This window comes from Aristolochia californica, unplaced genomic scaffold, assembly GCF_029961685.1.
Source record: "Aristolochia californica isolate CCGP_79_NKW_82.1479 unplaced genomic scaffold, dmAriCali1.0.hap1 SCAF_2, whole genome shotgun sequence".
Classification (NCBI taxonomy): Eukaryota; Viridiplantae; Streptophyta; class Magnoliopsida; order Piperales; family Aristolochiaceae; genus Aristolochia; species Aristolochia californica.
Window position 1 is genome coordinate 190,326 of NW_027181881.1, and position 17,226 is coordinate 207,551.

The 17,226-nt window shown below is 39.0% G+C and overlaps 3 protein-coding genes and 1 long non-coding RNA gene across 6 annotated transcripts; 1 reads left to right on the forward strand and 3 right to left on the reverse strand.

Moving 5' to 3' along the window:
* Positions 1 to 465: 465 nt before the first annotated feature.
* LOC137957358 (uncharacterized) lies at positions 466 to 3,456 on the reverse strand. The gene is made up of 3 exons (XR_011113342.1): positions 3,385 to 3,456; positions 2,898 to 3,192; positions 466 to 1,766 (listed from the first exon to the last, which is right to left on the reverse strand). It is a non-coding gene; the product is annotated as an uncharacterized lncRNA (long non-coding RNA).
* A 964-nt stretch (positions 3,457 to 4,420) lies between these two features.
* On the forward strand, positions 4,421 to 9,135 carry LOC137957355 (DEAD-box ATP-dependent RNA helicase 50). The gene is made up of 8 exons (XM_068805117.1): positions 4,421 to 4,901; positions 5,280 to 5,878; positions 5,978 to 6,172; positions 6,508 to 6,695; positions 7,138 to 7,351; positions 8,008 to 8,139; positions 8,423 to 8,595; positions 8,678 to 9,135. The coding sequence occupies exons 1-8, from the start codon at positions 4,601 to 4,603 to the stop codon at positions 8,922 to 8,924; spliced, it is 2,049 nt and encodes a 682-aa protein (XP_068661218.1). The 5' UTR covers positions 4,421 to 4,600; the 3' UTR covers positions 8,925 to 9,135.
* Position 9,136: 1 nt separating this feature from the next.
* On the reverse strand, positions 9,137 to 10,764 carry LOC137957357 (uncharacterized). Of its 3 annotated transcripts, XM_068805119.1 has the most exons (6): positions 10,687 to 10,764; positions 10,504 to 10,576; positions 10,304 to 10,406; positions 10,050 to 10,175; positions 9,411 to 9,484; positions 9,137 to 9,296 (listed from the first exon to the last, which is right to left on the reverse strand). In XM_068805119.1, the coding sequence occupies exons 3-6, from the start codon at positions 10,349 to 10,351 to the stop codon at positions 9,158 to 9,160; spliced, it is 387 nt and encodes a 128-aa protein (XP_068661220.1). In that variant the 5' UTR covers positions 10,352 to 10,406; positions 10,504 to 10,576; positions 10,687 to 10,764; the 3' UTR covers positions 9,137 to 9,157. The 3 variants fall into 3 exon arrangements, with proteins under 3 accessions (XP_068661220.1, XP_068661221.1, XP_068661223.1); XM_068805120.1 differs by lacking the exon at positions 10,687 to 10,764 and having other exon boundaries at positions 10,304 to 10,395; positions 10,504 to 10,667; XM_068805122.1 differs by lacking the exons at positions 10,504 to 10,576; positions 10,687 to 10,764 and having other exon boundaries at positions 10,266 to 10,338.
* A 477-nt stretch (positions 10,765 to 11,241) lies between these two features.
* On the reverse strand, positions 11,242 to 15,355 carry LOC137955568 (eukaryotic translation initiation factor 3 subunit C-like). The gene is made up of 4 exons (XM_068802567.1): positions 15,199 to 15,355; positions 14,775 to 14,841; positions 12,877 to 14,688; positions 11,242 to 12,434 (listed from the first exon to the last, which is right to left on the reverse strand). Exons 2-4 carry the CDS (start codon positions 14,796 to 14,798, stop codon positions 11,430 to 11,432), a joined length of 2,841 nt encoding a protein of 946 aa, XP_068658668.1. The 5' UTR covers positions 14,799 to 14,841; positions 15,199 to 15,355; the 3' UTR covers positions 11,242 to 11,429.
* Between the last annotated feature and the right edge of the window lie 1,871 nt (positions 15,356 to 17,226).

Here is a 17,226-nt window from a genome sequence, read left to right on the forward strand (position 1 = left end):
TTTATTTTAGGTCACTCAAAATGCTTCTTATGAGACCGACATTCTGAACTTCACATATTTCAACGAAAATCTCATACTAGTTTTATTTTGCATCACAACCTATTGACACGAAATCAAAGGATATGAAAACTGATTTTCTTCCAGTTCATGAGAAACAGAAAAACAAATATAACAAACATAGAGTGTTCAAGAGAAGAGCTGGTTCTTAGATTGTACACCAAGCCTCATTAACGTGTATTTTTTTGCAGAACTGACAATCTGTTATGAAACCACTATATTTACAATGCCACTCTTTCAGCTTTCAGGTACTACACCGAATCATCTGAATCACTAGACCAACTTTTATCAGGCTCACCTGTATTAGTTCCTGCTTCTACTTCAGGAGTATCTTCTAACTTGTGCACTCGTTTGGCTGGAATCTTCTTATGCTCCTAACACCCACCCTCTTCCCCCTCTTCCCCTTGTTCAACACCTGCCTATAAACTTTCCCTGCCAATCAAGGAAGCACAAAAAGCATAGACACAATATTTAACTTAGCAACACGAACACCCCCAGAGTATAAACGTTTTCCTTCAATTCACCACTCCATTGTTCAGTGCTGGAGCTGCAAGTGAAAACAATAAACTTGGATCTAGCCAAATAATGAACTATTACATGAAGCTAGCAATCTTAGGGTGGAGCTGGGTTGCGGCCTGGGGCATTTTGATAGGTGTGTTTGTATACAAATACTTAATAAATATATGTACCAACATTTTTTTGGATAAAAAGTTCTGTGTGAGTAGTTTTTTTCACACAGAATGGAGGTAAGAGAGACAGAACTCATGCATCCACAAGCCAGTGATGCACAGTATATATTTCCAGTAAAATGTGCTTGAGTTTCAGATCTAGGAAAGAGGACAGCTACATACAGGATATCAACACTTTCTAATGTTCCTCCTGCCATTATGCTTAATAGATCTTTCTCAATCTGCAAACATAGGTCTTGTCACCACCAGAAGCAAAACCAATGAGATGAAAGTGAAAAATGAATAGACAGTCAAAAGGCCAATAACTACATTCAGTTCAGGTTCTTGCCGAAATCATCACAACATAAGAATTAGATCATTAAGATGACTTCAAAGTCATGTTAACTGAGAATAACCAGAAAGGTCTCCAAGATAAGGTAAACAATAGTACATATCTTAAACCAGCTTCCCACGGACTCCACCATGATACATTCAGGTTAAAGATGAATACCTACTTTCAAATTTGAGAAAAAAAATGCAATGATAGAATGTAGCTATCTGACCAATGTTGGCCACTTTAATTAGCACATTATCATCATATGTTTTGTAAGCCTCCACAATGCAGGGAAGATCCAACTGAAAAGCAGGAAAACTGTCATTTCCAAATAGGAACGTACCATTTCATCAATCCTCTACAATAGAAGTTATAAAAATTCCACTTTAGTCAAATGTTCAAGTCAACAAGTAAGTGTACAAGATTGATACTAAATTAACTAGTTTCATTGAAAATAACTTGAAGCAAAAGTAATTTCAGAGAAGCATTTTTTTTCTTTAATCTCTAAAAGATCAGTAAAAAAAGGAAAAAGAAGTAAAAGGCTACATGTTTAATCAATGACAGCAAAAAGATTTGACACATACCAGAAAAGCAAAAATGTGATCTATCCGCCTGGCTGTGGATGAAGGGACTCGAAGTATGAACTGTTCATTTATATTCCAAGATCTTTTAGTTGATCAACTCACAAAAATCGGCTCTTTGAAACCCTAAAGGAAAGAACAGAGATGATATTTTTTTAAAGTTCAATAAGAACTTTATCATCATTATACAGACAATACGAAAGAACCATATATGCTTCAATGAAACCAATAAAAAGGAAAACGACAATTGGGTATGATGATAACAAACAGGTTACCAAAACTCAACCCCAGATTAATCAGTTTCTTCTGACAATCACAATTTTTATCCAGTTTGACATTTCATTGCAATATGACCTTCAAAAATCCAGAAAAATAGGAAGGAAGGTCTGACAGAAAATTAAACTAGAGCATTTTCAAGAATCCTATATCTAAATGGTGTTCCAAGGCTATCTTTTCCTTCCTGGAGACATCAGCAAGCCTTTCATCATATCATGGACATTGTATCTGGTTTTCATTGTTTTTTTATTAATGTATCAAGATCGGCTAACCATGTTGTTGACTCATTGAGGGTGTCCCTTTAATCTCTTGTTGTTTGGGTCCTCCTGCTTAAATTTCTTCTTTTAGGCTTTGGGTTTTGGAAGAAAATTTTAGCTTCTTAAAAAAAAAACAAAGAATCAAGTGGGAAACTAAGGAAATATGAATACAAGACAAAAGAAAGTGACTCCTGGTTTTCACAATATATGCAGAGAAAATACTGAAAAGTGACTTGGGCCTTTGGTTGAATGGTCACAATAGGATTTCCAGTGTAAGCCTCAGATTCAGGTCTCACTAGGGGTATGGGGGTGTGGGCAAAAGAAGTTATTTTGAAAGGAATTTAGCAGGTGTTCTGAGAAAGATAACTCCTTCTAATCAAAATTTTGTAAGTTGCACCAACCATCTTTGGTTAAAATCAATTGCATCAGATATATTCAGCTGTCAGCTAGATTTACTTACCATACGAGTAAAACAATGTACCTTTTTATCAATAAAAAAATTGCCCATACTCACTTTAATAACGAGAGAAATCCGACTAACAACTCATTATATATTATCCTGCATCTATCACCCTAATCGGCTTACTTACATCCGATTCCAGGTTCCTATAGTTTGACTGGATTGAAGAATCAGTCCAAGTATAAGTAATGGTAAGAGCGAGATTGGAAATTTGCTCTTCGCTGCTTGATCAAAAAAATAAAAAAAGTAGGCAAAATTTCTTACGAGGATGGTCCAGTGATGAGCTGTTTTGGTCACTTTAAAAATCGTCCATCTGAAGTGCAACTGGGAGACTGGAGACAAGGGCTTTTTGGTCGTCATAATCTCTAATCAATCTCCACGGACCATTGAAGCCGGTCTTGTTGCTACTCTCCAAGGACCACATTGCCAGTAGCATTCGAAAAAACAGAGTGAATTTTGAGGGAGAAGAATACTAAAAATGGCAAAGTTTCAATCTTTCATTCGCCTATCAGCCTTGGGCTTCCTTACAGCGACACCTGCAGCGCCGTGTACAAGACTTCTGCAACATTTAACATACCACGTAGCCTGCTCTGCTTAAACCATGAATTTCATCGGTTTTTTTATCATGACATGCAGATGGTATTGTTTCTGGAGTTTGCAGGTATTGAGGGTGAAGCAGGGATGTACAAACAGGACAACCGTTGCAAAGATGTATGAAGCAAAGGGAATGACAGACGCAACAGGGACGTACCAGATGGACGCGATGGTTGGGCATCAAGAAGCTGCGTGCGGCGCAAGTCTGGAAGCACGGACAAGACATATCCCAGGGGTGTCTGTCGCCAAGAACAACGGCATCGTTTAAGAATGATTCTCTTCACGCCTGCTCAAAATTGGTTGAACACTAAAATGGCTGATTTACCCACGCTTACATTTCCATTTACGATGGCTGAGCGAAAATTGCATTGAAATGAACGGTGTACTATAATTAATGTTGAACTTATGGTAAGAAATAAACATAATAATTATAATAAATTTCTAAAATATGTTTAGTGATTAATACTTAAAAATAGTTAATAAATTATTTGAGTGGTTAAAATGAATAATTGACTAAATTTAAATAATTTCAATTTAATAATATTATTAAATAACGAACTATTATATTATGCTCTAGTGTATATATATATATATATATATATATATATATATATATATATATATATTAAGTTAATCACTTTAATAAATTAAAATGATAATATGTATAGAAAAGTATATTAATAAATTTAATAATATTTATAATGATATTAACTCTTATAAAAGTTAAATCTATCCAAGTATTTTTATATATTAAATTACTAATTTAAGAGTGATAGTTTAGATATGTAGAAGTAAGAATTTGATCAAACATCTCAAGATTATAAAACTAAACATATTTGCTTAGGTATTTTATTTTTATTTTTATAATTAATTAAATTAATTAATTTATTTTACTTTGTAATTATCTTTATTAATTTAGACTAATAAACAAAAACAGTAATTCACTTTCACTTTTATTTTTACTTTCACTAATTAATTCATTTTTACTTTAAAAATACACTAAATACAAATCTGGTTTATAAAATGTAAAATGTCCACACAGAGTCCACTGAAGACCCGTTAATGGAAAAAAATCAAATAGCTGGGATAAATAATCTTATCTGAGTCTACCACGGCAGCAAGGCCATCTTCACTGCCATTCAAGGAAACGTATCTCAAATACAGGTCCCTTTCTCTACCCTTTTCCTATCCTCCTATGGTAATATAGCTGCGGCTATCCATGGCAAGTACGTCTCAGACTACTCTCTAGTCTCTACCCATTCTCTTTGGTGGTGGCCTGTTTGCCCTCTCAGGAAATCAACTCAGATAGTGCTCTATTAGGGAGAGAAAGCCCTCCTCCTCCTCCTCCGTCAAGGAGGGAAAGACAAACAGAGATGCTCGCAAAACCTCCACTCTATCTCCCCAGGCAGCTCTCACAGCGTTTCCCAGTCCCTCAAAACTCTCAACTGCTCCGCCTAGATGCTGCTACCAGGTGGTCCAAACCCAGGTTCTCAATTCGTTGTGGATACACAAAGAAATCCATCGGGACTCCCGGAGCTTATCAACTTATCGATGACGAATCCGGAGAGAAGTTTATTGTTTGGGGAGGTGTCGAGAATGACGAGGCTCCAATTCCTTCCAAAGAAGTCTTGTCGTGGAAAGCTGACTCCGAGCATCTCAATCGTACCAGAGGAGGTAAGCAGTCATGGAAAAATTCACTCTTCTTTTTCATAGCATCGCCTTTTTTTTTTTTTTTTCAACGGAAACGTGGTGCATGTTTCTGTGGCAAGTCCCAGCAAAGAGAAAATTTGCATTCAGACTGCCGTTTGTGTAAGCAAGTGGGAGAAATTAACAAAGTTTCAGTTAGTTTATTCTTCTAGGAGAAGCAGAGTACTGTCGAGTTGGTGAAGAGAACCTCATCATTTATGTGTCTTTTTCTTCTCCTAAGCTACAGTGCCAGTAGACTATCGATGTCAAGCTAAACAATCTAGTTTGTGTTGTTTGCAATTTCTTTGAGCCTACCATTTTCCACGTATGGATTTGTTATCTTAGATTATGGAAATTTTGATGCAGCCGGAGTTAAGCTAGCAACAATTGATGCTGATGGTGATCAGGTCACTCCGAGTAAGGGCACTTTGGCTTCAAGTTTTGGTAGATTGAAGATTCCTCGTATAAAAGCGTTAACTAAAAAGTCACCTCGAATTAAACAAGAAAGTGCTGATAATAGGAGGGGCTTACTATCAGAAGAAATTCTTTCAGATGATGCAAATTCTTCAGACTCAGAAGTTGAATTCACGGGAAGAAAAGCAAATGAGTCTTCTGTTGGTTATAGTGAGAGATTCCAGGCAAAGGACACTTGGAATGAAGAGAAGGTAACAGAGACTAATGGCTATGACTTTCGGCAAGTTAGTTCTTTAGAGCCAACTGAGCAAGATTTCAAAACCACGAAATTGAATGATTCTGTTCCAAAACGCATATCTTCTTTAAGAGGTTGGAGTCCTCCTTCCAGACAGAGGGGTATGGCTGATTTTGGAGATCCTTTCAAGAAGGAAAAACAAAGGGGATATGAAGGTGGATTTTTCAGTAGGAAATTGTTTAAAGAATTAGGCTGTAATGATGATATGATCAAGTCTCTAATGGCACAGAATTTTCTCCGTCCTTCACATATTCAGGTATATTCTAAATATAATCTCTCACAACACTCAATGCTATGGAATGAAAGTCACTGCTGCACTTTAGGCAATTGTTCTGATTATATTATGGGACTGTAGGCCATGGCATATATGCCAGTCCTGGAAGGGAAAAGTTGTGTTATAGCTGACCAGAGTGGTTCTGGGAAGACTTTGGCATATCTTGCTCCAGTTATACAGCATATGAGGGAAGAAGAACTCCAAGGGTTCAGTAAATCTGCAGCAAGGCATCCTCGAGTGGTTATTCTGGTACCAACTGCTGAATTAGCTTCCCAGGTCAGTTGCTTCTTCATTCTTTGGACCGCTATGCATCTACTCTTCTTTCAGTCTGTAGTTGATACTAACTCCACCCTAGAGTCATCATATTGGAAGACCACTAGTGCTTGAACCTATGCATGTGAAGCCGACTGCAAAAGTTTAATATCTATTCACTTTCTGGATGTGGTATTTTTTTTTTATCTAACTCATCACTTGTATGTTTCCTTCTTGAAGTCAGAGGTTTTGTCAAAAATTTATGCGTGTTATTCTATTCTACTATCTGCTTTGAAACTTTTCAAATATTTTCATGCATATGTATTGCTATTGACACATAAAATAACTTAATTTTGTAGGTGCTTAATAACTGCAGATCCATATCCAAATATGGTGTTCCTTTCAGGTCTATGGTGGCAACTGGTGGTTTTCGGCAAAAAACTCAACTGGATAGTCTTAAGCAAGATTTGGATGTTCTGATAGCAACACCTGGTCGATTCATGTTCCTTCTCAGTGAAGGCTTTCTAGAGCTATCTAATCTCAAATGGCAAGTCACTCAGAATTGTGTGTTATGGTCGTTTTAGTGATATTGTATCATATCTTTACCTCTACCACTTGGTGCTAATTTTCTTCCATGCAACCCATTCTCAGTATCCCTATCTTCTTGCATGTACTTGGACTTCTTGCTTTGAATTGATATAGAAATCTAGGTTGCTTGGTCTTATATCTGATCCTGTCCCTGAGCATTTGACATCCTCTAAAATTTTGCATTGGTACATGCTCAAACTTACCCAATTGTATAGAGCTGGCAAAAAGTTTCAAACAAACGGAGTATGAACTAAGATTGATAAAGATTGCATTGCAATCTCATCCATACTTCTGTTTAATGAAAAATATCACCTGCTTCAGAAGGGGATGCAACTCAAGCCTTTGCTATAGAAGCCTTCTCACCAATTGCGGGTGTTGATGCATTTTAGTTTGTGCTGCAGTGCTGTGCTGGATGAGGTGGATATTCTTTTCGGAGATGAAGAATTTGAAAAAGTGTTGCAAATTTTGCTTGATTCAGCACCTGTTACAACACAGTATCTTTTTGTTACTGCAACTTTGCCAATTGACATATATAATAAGCTTGTAGAGGCGTTTCCCGATTGTGAAGTTATCATGGGACCCGGCGTGCACCGTACAAGTTCCAGACTTGAGGAGGTGAGCTCATCTAGTTTTTCCCTTTATTCGTACATCTGTTCAGAGATTGTCATTCAATTCTTTTATTCACGTTTTGTAGTAAGAGGGAAGTATTTACACGATTTAGCCCAGAGGAAGCCTTTACAAAACAACAGACTTTTAGCTGAACGAATCTAAAAGAAACCTGGACCTAGGATCAAGTCAGCATAAGCCAGAGTACAACCAGTGGGGTGTTCGCTGCTCAAGTCCCCAAAGTGTTTGCCAATTGGAGGTTTTAAAAGTTAATAACTGCCTCTACTTTCCATTGAGAAAGTCCATATCCAATACTGATGAACGCTAAGAGTTGAAATTTAAAACCAACTGCAACTATTATATTTACCAATATTACATCCATCTACTTATTTTTCTTCATATAAACTAGAATAGACGAATAACAAAATCAAGAATTCTTAAATTCCATTTATAGATAACATGAAAGACTGAAAGGAATTATTTCAGTATTTACTTGGGACTGAGTAATGTCCACCAGCATGTATGCTCTGGAATACCTGTTTGTATGAAACATCTCGTTACTTGATTTGAGTTATATTTCCAATGTTCGAGATCCCCCATAGATTGTGCTACTGGTTCTAGTTGACTGCATGTATTAATCAGACTCTTCTTGGCTATATATCCAGATTCTTGTAGATTGTAGTGGAGGTGACAGTGATGAGAAAACTTCCGAGACAGCATTCATGAACAAAAAGTCTGCTCTTCTACGACTTGTGGAAGAAAATCCAGTTCCCAAAACTATTATCTTTTGCAATAAGGTTTGTCTTACCAACTAGTATGTTTACCAATGCTGCTAGTTCTCTTGTCTGCTGTGATTTCTGTGCTTTCAAATTCAGTCTTTTGCTTAAAATGGTCTGGCTGTGGGAAAAATAAGCAAGCTCCTATAGAATGTGCTGTAAGTATCCAATTTTTTAATAATCCTTGAGTGAAAAGGTTAAAAATATAAACCAATTATTGGAACAGATATTTGGTTGTTCTTCTTTTCTATGGAACTTTTCTATGTGAAGTTGTCTTTTTGTGTCAATATTTTTCGTTATGCAGATTGAAACATGTAGAAGAGTTGAGAATGTATTAAAACGCTTGGACAGAAAGGAAACACGCATGCGGGTGTTGCCATTCCATGCTGCTCTGGGGCAAGAAGTGCGTCTTGCTAACATGAAGGAGTTTGTTAATTCACAATCAGATGATTCGCTCTTTTTGATCTGTACTGATAGGTACGACATATCAGACCTTTTTTTGATTCGCTCTTTGGTTTAATGTGTGAGATCTGATTGGAACTCATCGGGAATATGGCAGAGCATCACGTGGCATTGACTTTGCAAATGTGGATCATGTTGTCCTATTTGATTTCCCGCGGGATCCAAGTGAGTATGTCCGCCGAGTTGGAAGAACTGCCAGGGGTGCTGGAGGGAAAGGAAAGGCTTTTGTATTTGTGGTTGGTAAGCAGGTTTCTCTTGCACGAAGGATCATAGAAAGAAATCTGAAAGGCCATCCATTGCATGATGTACCAACAGCGTATGAGTTAAGCGCTTCAGCGCTGTAAATATTGTTCAAGCCCTGCTCTTGTTGTAGTTCCCCTTTCTGCTATTTTATGTTGTACCAACCATGCTTCTCATCGGTAAATCTACCAAAAAAATACTCTGTCAACAAGTGAAATCCTCGGCCTGACAGATCTTTTGGCAGTGAGCTGTTGGAAAATGGGTTTTTATATCAACCTTTTTCTTATATTGAACAACAGAGCAACATCAAGGACTCATGCTGTTCACAGTGCTTGCTTTAATTTTGGGAATCACGGATGTTCTGAAGGAGATACTGGACTTTATGCAGACGTGCACGGATCTCCTCGTTCGTACAGTCAAGTAAACGTATCTCTTTAATCTCTTCGGTCCATTTCTCCATCTGTTCTACATGCATTCTGTATAGGAAATAAAAGATGTCTCAATACCAACGCCATTAACAGTGAACACGTAAAAAACCAACAGAAGATATAAAGCTCGCAGCTTCCTCACACTAATTAACGAACAGCTACCTGATCAATTTTTCTTCTAGATCATCGCTCATTTCCTTGAACAGTTTCTTCCCTGCCTCCAGCAGTTCCGATACCTGGAGATGCAGGGACTAATGTTATGTGACAAAACAGAGAGCCTTGAAAGCGGACAATTTACTATATAGAATCTATAAATCAATACAGTTGCATTCGGAAGCTTAAATGGTTATGAGTTCACCTTTTATCACCACTGACGTAAGTAAATCATTGTTATTAAGGACTCAGGGACATAGTTTGACCATGAAATTCTTGTATGCAGTATTGCACACAACAACGAGAGGGGCAACTAGATAAAAATTGGACCCTCGTCTGAGTACTCCCAGGGCTGATTTCCTACCATTCGACATAACTCTTAAATCCTCAACAATGATGTGAATTTCACAGTCTACTTGATCCGGAAACTCCTATTTGTCGTTTAAAAAATTGAATTTTAAAATTTTTAATCCGGTAGCCTCAGTCTGGACTCTGAATTTACTGAGGCAACGAGCTAACAAACTGAAAAAACTCGACAGGAATCACGTACAGACTTTGATTACATTGGAGCCACTTATTACTAGAGAAAGAAGGTCGTATAATCTGTTGAATTTAGCATGAAGACATTCGTATGTTAAGTCTACTTACTCGATCAGTGAAGTGCTCGATCTTCTGTAAGATGCGACTGATGCTCGCCTCCATCTCCTCCGACGCCATCGAAAGCGATTCCTTCTCCTCAACCGCCTCTGACTGCCCATTTCCTTGCCTTCCCTCCTGTTTTTTTTCACCCTCAGGACTTAGACAATCAGATCATACTTGAACGCAAATCACAAAGATGAAACCGCATATGTTATTTTTCTTAACTTGAAACAGATCTGACAGGAAGCAGAAGTGAAACAAACCGTTTCTTTCTTGCGCTTCCTTACGGATTCAATTTCTCGGTTCTCCATGAAGATCCACCTCAATTTCCAGGTCAACTGAGTACTTGGAGCTTCTGTTCCGTCACTGACGCAGTAAAAGTTTATCAAACAGGAAAAAAGAAGATCTACGGAATCAGATTATCATGGAACGCAGCCGTTACAGGAGGAGTCTTAACACTTACCGATCTGAAAGAGATACAAGCGAGAGAACTAGAGATCGAGACAAATGGTACAGAGATCGAGACAATTAGTGCACTGACAAATCCGATAACATTGATCGTGTTAAGCAGAGACTTAGGGAAGGTAATTAACTTGGAATTGAGGTGTTGAAGCTACTCTGGGAGAAATTTTCTCCAGAAAATTACCTAGAAGAAACAACTGCAGTCTGCAAGAAACGAAATATGGCGGACGTCAACGAGTGAACTAAATCACCCTCCTTTCCGATGATATTGGCGGCAAATAAAAAAAAATTGATGTTTAAACTTTAAAGTGAAAGCACTGGCGGGTCAAAACGAAAATTCTAGGTTCGTTTGAGTCGGGTGGTTAAGGACCTCGGACGTTCAAACTATACACGAAAAAACGAACTTGTCGCATGGACAAATTCTCACGACAAACCACGAGCAATTAACGTCCATCGGTTCATGCAAAAATAACAAGATCCTTTCTACTGGACTGTCTTGGTTGGCTGACCGATCGTTCAATATCCGTGAACTTGAACTTAAACAATAACTATCGACAGTGATTAGTTTTCAATATCCGTGCCCGAAATCTGAATCAGATCCGAACTCCCACACACTAGATCCTGAGAATTGACAGTACGAAGTCAAGCTTGTTAGCTTCGATTCGTTCAATCATTCATTATAAAGGACGTGACGCTGGCCATCAACGGAAGAAACCAAACCCGTAGAAGAACTTCAACATCATCAACAAAAAATTGTCATACTCTAATTGATCTAAGTTCATACAGCACTTTAATTTACTACAGGAACAGGAGGCTCTATAAGATTATCCTAAAATGCAAACAAAAACCTCGTCAAGGTAACAGTCTGGTTCAAATAGAGATACCTCTCCTCAAGCAAAATAAAATGAAACAGACTAACGTAAAAAATTAAACCCTCCCAGCCTTACTCAGATTGACCATACGAGCTGATGCATCATGTTGTGACCCCCTCACTGCTGAACCCCCATGGTACGCCCTTCCCGCACTTCCATATGCTTCCTGATAACGGGTATTCTGATAGCCTGATGCATATCCGCTAGTCCCACGAGGTCCCTGCCCAGCGCCTCTATCCCTGGAAACTCCTCCCAATCCTTGGGAATAAACTCCCATCCTCCCTCCCCCACCATAGCCAGTCCTTCCTCCATAGCCTCCCTGCCTTCCTTGAGAAGCGAAGTTATCTTGCCATCTACCTGCACCTACATTTGCATAATCCTGAGTTTCCCTTCGCCTTGGAGGAAGACCATCCAACCCACCACCAGTCCTTGCCTCAAACGCCCTCTCATTGCTATCCACCAGAATAGATAGCTTCTCTGTGAGCTGGAAGGCTAGAGCTTGCAGTCTTGTGTGTTCCACATTGTGGAATACAATACAGCGAGTTGGCTGGTCCCAGCTAGCATGAAGTTCTTCTACTATCATCATTTTGCTCACAATGCTGTGAACATGAGCTTCTGATAGATCAAACAGTGCAGTTAGTTGATCTAAGCTCAAAGAGTTGTAGCTCAAGGAGAATGTAAACAAGTAGGTACGCATGGCCTCTTCCTTAATTTTAGTCCTCAGCATCTCAAGCACTTTCTCACGGTTTCTAATGAGCTTCCAGACTTCAAGAGAATTAATGACATCAAAAGCTTTTTGGAAATCACCCTTGCTCAGGGCCCTAGTAGCAGCCATAACATGGTCCCTCACATTTTCAGGTGGGCCTGTGAAACTCTGCTTCTCACTCACCTCAAGGAGCCTTCTGAAAGTCTTGCTGATGATTTTGCGCTTGGCATCATGGCTGTTGGCAGCCATGTTAGGGACCTCTAACAGCATAGCACATATCAGATGGACAGCCTCCAAAAGCTCCAGGTTTATGTGCATATGGTATGGCATCTGCCTTCTCCTTTCAGCTTTTTCCTGCACAAAATTAAAAGTCGTGATTACTAAAAATTTGACATCAATACTTGAAATACATACCAAAGGTACTGATAAGTAGCCTTGAAATACATGCCAAAGGCCACATTTCTTTTTAAACTTAACAAAATACAAATTAAGATTTTAAATTTGTCCGTTCAATCATGAAAACATAAGATGATGGCTGAGGTGCCCTAAACAAAACAATGTCATTGGAGCAAGCATGTGAAGGAAGAACAACATTAAGAAACAACCATTTTTCTAAGAACCAGTCCCTTCAAATGCAAGTGAGAGACTTCTAATGGTTGTTTAAAATAGATGTTCTTCAGTAAGAAAGTGAGAAAACCATTTTGGAGAACTTGATTAAATGAACGGAAGCAAAGAGAAAGCTGAAGCTTCGAGAAATATTAAAAGCCTCTCCCCCAAAAAAATAGAATATTAATACCTGCTCAGGAGTTTTGTCATGGAAACGGCTCTGTGAAACACCTTGAGCCAGTAACTCTTTCACCCTTCCACCAGCATACAACTCAGAGAGACACCCATGAGCTTCTATAACAAGGCCTACCCTAAAGGCACAGAGACCAAGTTGAGCCATTGCCCTATTGAAAAGTATCTGCGTTGATATGTCCATATGCTGAACTCCATCCTGCAAATGACTCATAAGCAACAAATCCCGAGCTGTCGAGAACTCATCCAAGATAGCATGCTGATAAATATCACACAGCATTGCTCGGGCTTTAGTACGTTCATCACCATACTTGTATATGAGAGATACAAGTTCATCCATCAGTACCCGACTATTATCTGGGAAAGTAGGCCTTCGAGGAACAAGCTCAGGAGTCACTACAAATGCAGGAGGGCCTCGAGATTCCTCAACTACTTCAGGCTCCTCGTCACCCTCTACATCCCCATTTTCTACACCCTCAGTACCATCCCCTCTCTGCTCGCCCAGTTTCCGCATCGCATCATATACCTCTTGAGGCTTATAGTACACAAGCTCAACAAGCTTCAAAGCCACCTTGGCAGCTGATTTGAAATCCCCGATCCTTTCTAAATAGTCCTGAACATTTTGTGCAAGTACAAAGAACATAGGCTCATCTCTTAGCCTCTCAATATACTCTTTGGTGTGGGGATCAATACACTGCAAACTCTTGAAAAATTCAACATCCATCCTTTCAAGAAAAGCCACCAAATTGCCCCAAACACGAATAGTCCCCTTATATTCTGCACCTTTCTGGGTCTCATGCTCATCCTGCTCTACTGAGTCATCCACCACAATATTTGGGTACTGCTCAAGGATGTCAAGTGTAATTAATAAGTTCTGCACACACTTCTTCCACACATTTATGGGCATGTGACCACTCAAACTAGGGTTCACATCAAACTGTGCAGAGACCACACTGAAGAGAATTTCAAGTTTCTGAGCTGGAGTTTTGGCAACTCTTGTCAAGAATGTGAGTTGTTCCACCTGCTCGACCCTTTGGGTACCCTTCTTACCCCTTGCAGCAATAATCTCCTTAAGCTTCTTATCAACATTCTCCCACGTTATCTCACTTGGATCTTTCATAAATTGCTTGTCCATGAGCTTGTCTTTTTTGCTCAACTGCTTCACCCATGGCCCACCAATCTCACTTTGAACGGCATCAGGATCATCTTCTTCAGTATCAATTTCTTCATCTGATATGACTGTAGGATTTTCCTCGATCTCTGAGACATCATCCTCATCTGGCTCCTCTTCCTCTTCTCCGTCATCTTCACTCTCTGGGTCCTCTCTGTATTTGTTTATCAAGTCCTCAAACTGCTTATTGTTTTTCTTCAGCTTCTGTTTCATGGAATTTAAGGCCTTAGCATTGCTACTACTCATCTTTTTCTTAGCATCTTTATTTGCTAGAGCCTGGGCCAAAAAGTCCTCCAACATCACGAGAGCTTTAATATACAGGTTGGGCACTTTCTCTGATTCTGTAAGTCGAACCACTTTCTCTAGCTGTTTATTTATCTTATCAAAACTCTCTTGGAGACTGACCCAATCATTAATCTTCATTGCATTTTTCATCTGATCAACAGTGGCAGACATCTCCTCAAATCGCTTGTCCTTTGCAGAACGTACCACACGCCTTTGACCATCAGAATCATCACTGTCACTGTCACTGTCCCTTAAATACCGGCTTCCAGCCGTAGCTCCAGTAGGTTCTCCAGCGCCACCAACAACCTCCACCTCGTCATCAAGCTCCTCCTCATCCTCCGTATCACTGTCACCCTGTAAATTACAATATCGATTTTCACACAAGCGCATAGATGGAATCGTCTAGCTAAAGAGTAATAGGCTCGGATTAGGTCACTTACGCGTGTCCAAAAGCGTGAAGCCATCGTGAGTGAAGTCCAAGCTCAAGAAGCTGTAGAGTGAAAAAGCCTGCAAGCGGAAAAAAAAAAAAAAAAAAAAAAAACTAGAACGTTCAAGAGTAGACGAAAATATATAAATCGAATGTTATCAGATCTAAAGCAACAGCATTCATAATTCACAACAAACGTGACAAACAATTCATACCAATGAATAAATAACTGGAATTCTTCGCAGAAAAGTAGAAAAACAAAAATACGAGAAAACAAGAGCAGAAATTACATCAAACAAATCCGCTTATTTGAATGATTTTGAAGAGGGAAGACAATAGACGAGGGAAAAGAAGAAAATTAACATGAGAGGAAATGCTTATATTTCAATTAAGGACGATTCACAGAGAAAAAACAATAAGAATGAGCAGAGAAGAACCTTAGCAGACAAAACTGTAAAACAGAGAACAGCCGCACAGAAAGAAGGCAAGTATAAACCCTCCCTTGTCTTACGAGTTTCCCCGCTGATGCTCCTCTTCTCAAACCTCTCGTCGGTCGTCCTCTCTAGGGTTTCCTACGAGAGCGTGCAGTCCGCTATACGGGGAGGGAAATGGAAAGTAATCTAGACTCTTTAACGGTTTGAGATGTGTCCAATCTCAAGTGATCTTTGGATGTTGGCTCGTGAACCGCAAGATCTTCGACAGCATTCCCCGTGGGTGGGCTCCAACTCCAAAGAACGGTGCCAGATTCCACACACCGCTTCTCTCAGTCTCGTCTTCGTTTATGAAAATAACATTCCTGTTTTTGTTTAGGTTTAGTGGATGTAGGGAAGTAATTGGTGGTTTATCATCAGAAAAGTTATTAATCCTTTAGAAAAAACTAAGTAAAAAATAAGAGAAATGAACTTTCAAATAAATGGGGAAATTTAAGCACGAATTCGAAGATGTTTACATCAACTTTACTAGGCCCTATTTATATGCCAAAGATGGATAAAACCCTTTATCCATTATTCAAACTCTAACCAATGATAAATTACTACAGGCAAATCTTAAAATCCCTAAAAAATCCTATCCACATCCCGTGTGGCATGCCCTAGCCTCAATTTTTGAATTTTGAACCTATCAGCCAACCAACCAACAACCATAGTGTGCTTCCCATGCCCATAGGCTAGCCTAGGTCGTGTGCACTCCTAGACCATGCGCCTGCATATCATTCTCCCGCTACAGTAATGCATATGTCCTCATGGCATTACCTTCCTTGATGACCGAGAAGAAACATCTACCAAACAAATGTGCTCCCCCGATCATTCGGCAAACCTCAAAGCCAATTGGGCTCCTCCCAAACTTGCTCGAAAATGTGTCTAAGTGACACAAGGGTATGTTGTCCTGTTGCAAACGCCTCCTCCGTCGCATACTCGTTCAGCACGAATATGAATGTACTTAAGTTAGAAAACTAATCTGTTGGCTCATCCTCAAGTTGCTTCCGACATGTCTTCACATCAAAGTGGATTTGTGTCAAAGTTGATATTTTTTGCACTCTGATTACCCCCGAACATGTTTACAACCTCTTTCCATGAAATTAAGCTATTTGGCAAATCTTTTGGCATGAAATCCTTCTTTAGGACTACTTACTCTTCAATCAACATCGATCGACCTTCAATCCATTGTTCGTCATCTGCCAAATAAACAAGAAGATTGGACTTTACACCGTTAAGACCCCTCTTAAGTTGGAGGTCTAAAAGCATAACCGTGTTCCCCTTTACATAGTCCACTACACCGAAAATTACAAAAGGTTCTTCCTCGTCCATAATCTTCATCATTCCTATATAGGGCCTTACAAAGGCCTTATTTTTATAGAGGAACTCCACCCCAAATATTACATTAAATTGTTCAAATAAGCTACAACAAAGGTTAAAAATCCAACCCACTTTCCAAAGATGAGACGAACATACTTGACCACCCCAAGCACGACTTTGGCTTCCAAATTGACAGACTTTATTCAACTGTTTACGACTTTCCACCTTAAGTGGAATCTTCTTGTTTTCTCCTCCGAGATGAAGTTGTAGGTTGCTTCTGAATCAACAAGAGTTTTCACATTACCATCATTTAGTAAAACATCTAGAAAAATCAGTTTAGGACTTATCGATTTCTCGACCATTGCTCGAATTGAGTTGAGTAACATCAACAAACCAACTCAATATTCTTCAACATGTTGATCACCATCACCATCTACTTTGATAGCATTCAATAGCTTATTTTTACTTGGACAATCCTTCAGAAAATGATCTCCTTCATAAAGAAAACAAGTAATCTTTCGATTTTTTGGATTACCTTTTTCTGTATAGTTTTTCTTATCTTTTCTATTTTTGTGGGTCCCTTCGTCTTTTTCAGAAGTCCGTTTTTAAGAAGATTTATTTTTATAGTTCTCATTGTTCTTGTTTCTACCCATGGATATGGCAGCATTATCA